At 35.1% G+C, this 8,289-nt stretch overlaps 2 protein-coding genes across 2 annotated transcripts; both read left to right on the top strand.

Moving 5' to 3' along the window:
- Positions 1 to 215: 215 nt before the first annotated feature.
- On the top strand, positions 216 to 1,178 carry LOC101712416 (olfactory receptor 5T2-like). Its single transcript, XM_004875230.1, has one exon. It carries the CDS (start codon positions 216 to 218, stop codon positions 1,176 to 1,178), a length of 963 nt encoding a protein of 320 aa, XP_004875287.1.
- A 4,118-nt stretch (positions 1,179 to 5,296) lies between these two features.
- Positions 5,297 to 6,241, top strand: LOC101712775 (olfactory receptor 8H1-like). Its single transcript, XM_004875231.1, has one exon. The coding sequence runs from the start codon at positions 5,297 to 5,299 to the stop codon at positions 6,239 to 6,241; it is 945 nt and encodes a 314-aa protein (XP_004875288.1).
- The last annotated feature ends 2,048 nt before the right edge of the window (positions 6,242 to 8,289 follow it).

Genomic DNA, 8,289 nt, shown 5'->3' with positions numbered 1-8,289 from the left:
CCCATTTGTTTCTGCATTGATGACATCAAGCATTGACTGTCTTGTCATTGTTTCTAATCTACTGATTTCTAATCTACTATTTAGACATTATATATTGATACAAAATAAATACATAGAGTGCACGGTCCCTGGACATACCACACTGTTCAGTACTTTCATAGGAATATGGACTGCAACCCTCTGGATGTCTTCAAGTCTTTCCTATGTGTTTCAGTATGAACAATATCACTGCAGTTACAGCATTCATTCTCAAGGGCTTCACAGAAGACACTGAGCTGCAGACCATTCTCTTTTTCCTGTTTCTAGCTATTTACCTTTTTACTCTTATGGCAAACATAGGCCTGATTCTATTGGTCATTGAGGATTCCCAGCTGCACAACCCAATGTACTATTTTTTGAGTGTTTTATCATTTGTGGATGCCTGTTTTTCTACTGTTATTACTCCAAGAATGTTAGGGGACTTTGTGTCACAAAGGAAAGCCATTTTATTTCTTGAATGTGCAGCACAGATGTTTCTTGTTGTTACTTTTGGGACCACAGAATGCTTTCTCTTGGCAGCAATGGCTTATGACCGCTACATAGCCATCTACAACCCGCTGCTGTACTCCGTGAGCATGACACCCAGGATCTATGTGTCACTCATTGCCGCTTCCTGTGTTGGGGGACTTTTGCATTCTACAATACATACAGTGGCCACTTTCAGCCTCTCCTTCTGTGGGTCCAATGAAATTAGACATATCTTTTGTGATATCCCTCCTCTTCTTGCTATCTCCTGTTCTGACACTCATATCAATGAGCTTCTACTCTTCCTCTTTGTGAGCTCCATTGAGGTGGTCACCATCCTGATCGTCCTCATCTCTTATGGTCTCATCCTGTTGGCTATTCTGAAAATGCCTTCTGCTGAAGGGAGGAGGAAAGTGTTCTCTACCTGTGGCTCTCACCTAACTGGAGTGTCCCTTTATCATGGGACAATCCTCTTCATGTATGTGAGACCGAGTTCCAGCTATGCCTTGGAGCATGACATGATAGTGTCCACGTGTTACTCCATTGTCATTCCCATGCTGAATCCTATCATCTACAGTTTGAGGAACAAAGATGTCAAAGAGGCAATAAAAAGACTGTTCAGAAAATGTGTGTGTAGGGATGAAGTGAATTTTTCTCAGCAAAATTTAAACTGAATAACCTTGTTTAGATAAGCAGTGTTGCTATTCTTATCAAAATTTTACAAATAAAGATCTTAGTGTAGCTATGGAATTTTCCACACGTGTATATTTCTTTCTTTTTGAGTTCATACACAATTACATATATAAATGCATATGTCCATGTGTATGATGATACTGGTTCCATTAATTTGCTGTGATGGCAATAAGAAAATGCCAAAGATTGAATTGTTTTAACAGCATAGATATATTTTCTCAGTTTTGGATGCTAGAAATCCAAAACAAAGGTGTCCACAGGTTGCTTTCTTAGGAGGTTTCTCCTTGTGGGTTTTGGGTGTCCAACTTTACCCTCTGTCTTCATGTGATCTTTCCACCTGATATGTCTGCATCCTAATCTATCTTTTCTGTAAGAACATCAGGCATATTGGATTAAGGTTTTAATTTTTATCTAATTACCACTTACATTAATACACTGACATGCTGAGGTATAGTAGGGGTAGACAACTGCTGTCCCTAATAGATTTTTAGCAATACTAAACAAATAAAAAATAAGATTAGCAGGTATTATTGCTAGATACTAGAGAGAAAAATGAATTCCTTCCAGTCAATTTGGGGAAATAAAATAATAAGATATAGCAGTAAAAGTGTTATAATTTTAAAAATTAAATACTATGTGAAAAAATGAAAGAGTAGCAATGCATTCAACATAAAGGCATGATAAAGTTGTAGGTTGATAAATATGTAAATACATCTAAGTCAATCACACACTTCTCATATTCATGTATCAGAATATCCAAATCTACTTCAAAATTCCATAAGTACATAATGAAAATTAAAATAAAATTCCATTCACTTCTTGAATTAGTGAAATATGATCAAAAAATTATAGTAAGAATAATCAAGGAGAGAGAAGTTATGTAGGTGAAAAAAGAGAGAAATAAGGAGAGAGAGAGGGAGAGATAGAGAAGGTAAGTAACAGCCACAATTTAAATGTGATATCATCATTTACATTGAAGGGGATTTTAAATTCTTTTTTTAAGCTTTGGTTGCTTCTGTGAAGACATACTTGTAAGAATCACTCTGCTGTCATGAGCAGTACTACACATGACCTGATTTGGATTCAATGTTAGAAAATCTTGGATGAGAAAACATTCCTCACAGTGTCTTGCAGTCACATCCTACTGAGGTGATACTGACATAGAAATTCACCCTCACTCCCTCATTTGGCTGAAACCTCAGTGTTGCCAGTTACTCACACAGTTGGATACTGGCATTTAGATCTCCAAAGTAGCCTGTCTCTGCATAAACCAAATTGTTGAGGAATAATACTATTGTTCCACATGTCCAAAATATAATAACTAACAGAAACAGTTCCTTTATCCACCCCAGTTAATTATCTCTGGAAATGTGGGGACACTTGCACATTTTCCTGAGAGAGTGGCTTTTATATATACATGGAAATTGATTTGTTCATGAGTTCATGCAAGATTCATGATAGCACTTGCCTCTAATTCTCATTATGTACATTATCAAATTCTCCCTTTGCTTCATCTTGGACTTTCATACTCAGTAATAGATTTCAGCTTTACTATTACACTTTAATTTCTTCTTATTGTATTCAAAACAACATATGTCTTGATTATATAGAACAAGAGGAAGTTTTTCCCACTGACTTCATTCCAAAACTTATGTTAGTCTCAGGAATAATTACGTATTTCCACTCATTTTTCTTTAATAAAATAAAAATAAAATGAAATACACTAATATAGGAAAACATCACACTAGATGGCCTGTAGATGAGGCCAATCACACTCCCAAAGCAGAATGGAGGTTCTGCCCCATGCAGTTCTCAGCTGTGAACACCGGTGCATCCAGGGAAGCCTGGAGTACCCTCCAGTGCATAATTCATGGGGGTGTTGGTTAATAATAGGCTAATGTAGCAGGACATCTCATAGACTGTAGCCATGAGATGAGGATAAGAACCTGAACACACTGTATTCTAATAATGATCCAAATCTATAAGTATATATTCAAAAACATGGGGAGCACAAAGGATGCATCATTGGAAAAATTGCTCTTGTGTAAACAAAATGTTAAAAAGTCTTGAGCTGGTTCATTTTCTTCTTCAATTTTTTTTGTTTTGTATTTTTTTTCTCATGAGTGTGTGTTACTTCTATGGCCAAATCATACGTGTAAGTATAAAATGGTCCTAGTGAAAATTTTATTGTTCCATTTCTGAGTGTGTCAGTCATAAAATGAGCATGCCACTGGAAATATTTTTTCCTACACTCTAGTCAAAACTTCTCAATTCATCCTTTGAATGTAAATATTATTCTCCGTAAGTTTATATGTTAGTAAATGGAGTGTGAAACCAATTTAGACTATCACAGGAGAAGATGAATATGCTCTTAAATGTGGATTTTCTAGGAGAAATCAAACAAAAATGCTGTCCATTTAATCCTGGACTTTTTGTCTTTGAAATTAAGCCAAGCAGTCTTCCTTGGAAATGGCTCCCTGAAGACTGCCAAATGCCGCCGCATTCCACATGTCCGTTATATAAGGATCCCTGCAATTGCCAGCCTTGGAGGCAAGGCATGGACTGCTCTGGTTATTTTAACAGTTTCTCCCGCGAATTCTCTGCAAACAAAACTTCCTGATAAATTTTTCAGTTCATTACCATAGGAACAAAATTTCTACTGTTATATAATTAACCTCAAAATGATAAATGAATACACAGGAAAGTAACGTTAAATTTATCAGAAATATAAATATTAGACCAATGAAATTTTCAACTCCTGAAATCTAAGTTTGACAATTTCCAAATAGATATTATTGGAAGAAGTTTCTTTTTCAGTCTTTGGCTCACAGTAAGTATCATTCATAAAATTGTAGGGAATTAAGCTAGATAAATTAAAATCTGAATTTTATGAGACTAATATGCATGCATACACATATTATTTAAACCTTACCATGAATAATGTTATGATTTGCAATGCAGTAATATAGAATTGGTGGAAACAAGGTATGCAAGCAATATACATTTTCTGAAAATGTAATTTATGCAAGAAAATTGATTTTGAATAGACATTAAGAAAATATATCATTATCAGAATTGAAAGTCACTATTGCCTTTACTACCTCCAAAATAGAAGGAGAAAATTTATTTGGTGGAAAGAAAAGAATTTATTCCTCGCTAATTCAAAGGAGACAGTGGGGTTCCTTATGACCTCAGAGATCTATCTCCGTGTTTGTGGGTCCAAGGGATTTTATGTGAAGGTCACCCCAAGCTCCCCTTTTCCTTTGCCCAAATTAAATCAGACCTTGAACTCCTGGGGACTTATCTGAATATTCTTTTCAGAGGGACAAAATATTTTTATGTCAGATCACTACTTTTCAGTCCCATTGCAGAGGGGAGGACAGGAAGGGTGCCTTTTCCTGCTCTGGGCCAGAGGACATGGGAGAAATAGCCAATCTTTAAATCCTAATGAGTAAAGAAGTATTTTACTCTCTCGCTTCCCATGTCTTCAGGAATTTGACATTCTATTCACCCCACAATCTTACTGTGCCTCAGCCAAGTCCCAAGACTAGAATTATTTCAATTAATATGGAAAAGCATTGGGAATTAAAACACAGGAAATTATATATTAAAATTGATTTTACAATAAATAATTATGCATTCACTAAAACTATTTATACCAGAAGCACAATATTATAAGCATGTTCTCTGGGATGAAAGTATCTTGACAGAATCACAGTGTCAAGCTGTAATTGCTCTGATTTTATATTAGAACATTCCATGCCCCTTTTCTCCACTAAAATATGTGGAAAACAGTTCCTGAGGTACAATATATTCATGTGAATTAAATTTGTTAATGAAGGAAAGTGTTTACAATAGTATCGGGTTCATTCTGAACACAAGATGTAGCCTTTGAAAATAAAAGAATCAAATCCCAATATATCCTTTAGCTATGCATAACAACTAGATATTTTTGCTCATATTCTGTATTTTATATCCATGAATGGAAATATCACACTAATTATTAAAAAATGCCACTCAAGAAAATAAAAACATGTTTTCAGGTCAATTAAGCTAAGTATCAACTTTGATTATTCAACCATTAGTGCAGCAGGACACCATGGGTAGGTGGAACTCCACCAGTGTGCCTGGCTTCATCCTCATGGGGTTGACGGACTCTGCAGAAACACAGCTGGTCCTCTCTGTGCTCTTTCTCCTGATTTACCTGATCACAGTGCTGGGGAACATGGGGATGATACTGATCATTCGTCTGGATCTGCAGCTCCACACTCCAATGTACTTTTTTCTCACTCACCTGTCACTTGTCGACCTCAGCTACTCAAGTGTCATCACCCCTAAAACCTTACAGAGCTTACTGACTTCCAAAAAGAGCATCTCCTTCCTGGGCTGCTTCACTCAGATGTACTTTTTTGTTATCTTTGTTGCTGCTGAATGTTTGCTTCTCTCCTCCATGGCCTATGATCGCTATGTAGCTATCTGCAACCCTCTGCTCTATCCAGTCATTATGTCCACAGGACTGTGCCATGCCCTGCTTGCTGGCTCCTATGTTATTGCCTTTGTGGATTCCACTGTCAATGTGGTTTTCATGAGCAGACTGTATTTCTGTAAGTCTAATGTCATCCAGCACTTTTTCTGTGACATATCCCCAATTTTAGCTCTGTCCTGCAGTGACACGTTTGAGGTTGAACTCATTATATATATTTGTGGTGGATCCAATTTAGTGCTGTCCCTCATTATCATATCTGGATCCTATGTGTCCATCCTCTCCACTATCCTGAAAATTAATTCCACTGCTGGAAAGAAGAAAGCTTTCTCCACGTGTGCCTCCCATCTGCTGGGAGTCACCATCTTCTACAGCACTATGATCTTTACTTATCTAAAACCCAAGACATCCTACTCCTTGGGAAAGGATCAGGTGGCTTCTGTATTTTACACAATTGTGATCCCCATGCTGAACCCTCTCATTTACAGTCTCAGAAACAAAGAGGTGAAAAGTGCTGTTAGAGTCCTGCAGAAGAGAGAGGGCTGCAGGAAATTAAAATAACAGTGGCACTACGCATTTACACTTCACTTGTCCACTTGTCTTTTTTTTCTTTTTCCCAGGAAATTATTTGGTATCTTCTGTAAATAGCTGATATTTTTTCCTCTCCTCTTACATTTGACTTAAGCACAGACATTTCAAAAGACATGTTTTTACAAATTCATTTTGTAATTTTCAGTCTGTATTAAGTGTTAAATCTATGATGTAATAAGCCTATGATTTAAAGATAATTATTATGCAAAACAAGAAAATGTAATTTTAACACTATATTAGGTAGTATCTGTGGGTAGTCCAATGATAGAGAACTTTAGAATGAAAAAGCACTACATTTTCCAGAAATCATTCTGTTTATAGAGATTATCAGCATCAAGGTATGGAGCACTGACTTTCAAGTCAAGATTACAGCATTCAGATCCTAGGTCTGGTACATTTCAATCTCCATGAATTCACTGCACTGCAAAGGTCCAGTATTCCCAACCGCACAGGAGATGCAGTAATACCATGTCCTTCTAATCAGAAGATGGATGTAACACTTTTCAGAGAATAGCAGTAAATACTGATGAATATCATCAGAGGTTTTTCAAATCTCTATAATCCAATTTAATTTACAAAAACACCAAAAAAATAAGGCAGTAATTCTTGATTTTGAATTGTAAGTAAAGTAATATATCAAATTAAAGTTGTTAAAGGAAAATGATATATGTTCAAGACAATTTGTAAAAGTAAGTATTAAAGAAAATAGAAATACTATATCCATTCTTCATAGTTTTGTGCATGTTTTTCTAGATCATTGCTTATGAATGAATGTCTATGTGTTTTAATGTAATTCCTGTCATGTTTTATACAATCTTTGCTTGTTTTTTTCACTTATTTTAAAATTTAATATCTAGTAATCTCTGTGTAATTGAGACCTGTCAGATTAACATGTAGTCAGTATATGAGCACAATTACCACTCTCTTTGTGTAGTGCTGGAACCTGAAATAGTGCGAATTTAATCAGTGAGCAATAGTGGCTGTTAGGTGTGTTCCTGTGAGCCATGTGGAGACCGAACCTTTCTGTGACATAACAAAGCTTCTGCTGCCAACTTCTTTGCCTTTCTCCCAATGTCTTCAGGTGTGTAGTGTTCTCAAAAAATAAATTCATGATTTTCTTATTTGCCTCACTTGTTATACTTTTTAAATAATGCTGTTGGAAAGATTTGACAATGAATTTAGAATATATGAAACTATTTGCTTAGATCAAGACAAAATAAAAGCAATCTCCATATTGCTAAAACTATTTATCTCAACAACTAAAATTGTCATTTAATCTTTCTCTTTGCTATTTTAAAGTTATTGTATAATAGCTCCATTTTCAAGTAAGCTATTTTTAATTTTGAGTAACAATTATTATACTGATTATTCTACCCCAAACTTGAGATTATAAAAATTATTTATTGTTCAAAATTTATGTTTTGTAAACATATTTCAACAATTTAGATGGCTAAAGTGCAACACTTCTGCTTTAAGGATTAAGTTTCATCAATGTTTTAATAATTTAAAACTGTTAATGAATTTATCCAAATATATAAAAATATAGTATATTACTAAAATTTTCAAATCAATGACAAAATTATGACATTACTTATAACAATATTGGTTAAAATTATTAATTCTTTTCCTTTTATACATATATTTCTAAAATCTATATTTGCAGTTATTCCTCATTGTCTTTGTTATCATGGTTAAGAACTTAATAAATAGTTTTGTTCAATATATTGTTTGGGCTCTTCTCTCATTACCTAAATATCTTGGCAAATTCATGTATTCATGGGCTATTTCCCCTAACATTTAAGTTTAAGAAATTATTTAATTTTAATTAAATTAAAGCTAAATCACATCATTAGAAGGGAGAAAAACATTTGTATTGATATTACAAGAGCATAATATGACCTAATGGGCTATTGATCTATTGGTAGCTTTCAGATTAACCAGTCCAGTGCATAGACCCTGGGCATCCAAGCATCCAGGAGCCAGGCCTGGGAACTGAGGCGCTGGGGCCATGATCCGGA

This window comes from Heterocephalus glaber, unplaced genomic scaffold, assembly GCF_053883595.1.
Source record: "Heterocephalus glaber isolate CG9 unplaced genomic scaffold, H.glaber_assembly_v1.0 deba00001805, whole genome shotgun sequence".
In the NCBI taxonomy this organism is placed as follows: domain Eukaryota; kingdom Metazoa; phylum Chordata; class Mammalia; order Rodentia; family Bathyergidae; genus Heterocephalus; species Heterocephalus glaber.
This window is presented reverse-complemented; position numbering and strand designations above follow the sequence as displayed.

What these genes read in the sequence shown, in the direction of transcription:
- LOC101712775 (XM_004875231.1), top strand. Translation starts at nt 5,297, where the DNA reads ATGGGTAGGTGGAACTCCACCAGTGTGCCTGGCTTCATCCTCATGGGG.
- LOC101712416 (XM_004875230.1), top strand. Translation starts at nt 216, where the DNA reads ATGAACAATATCACTGCAGTTACAGCATTCATTCTCAAGGGCTTCACA.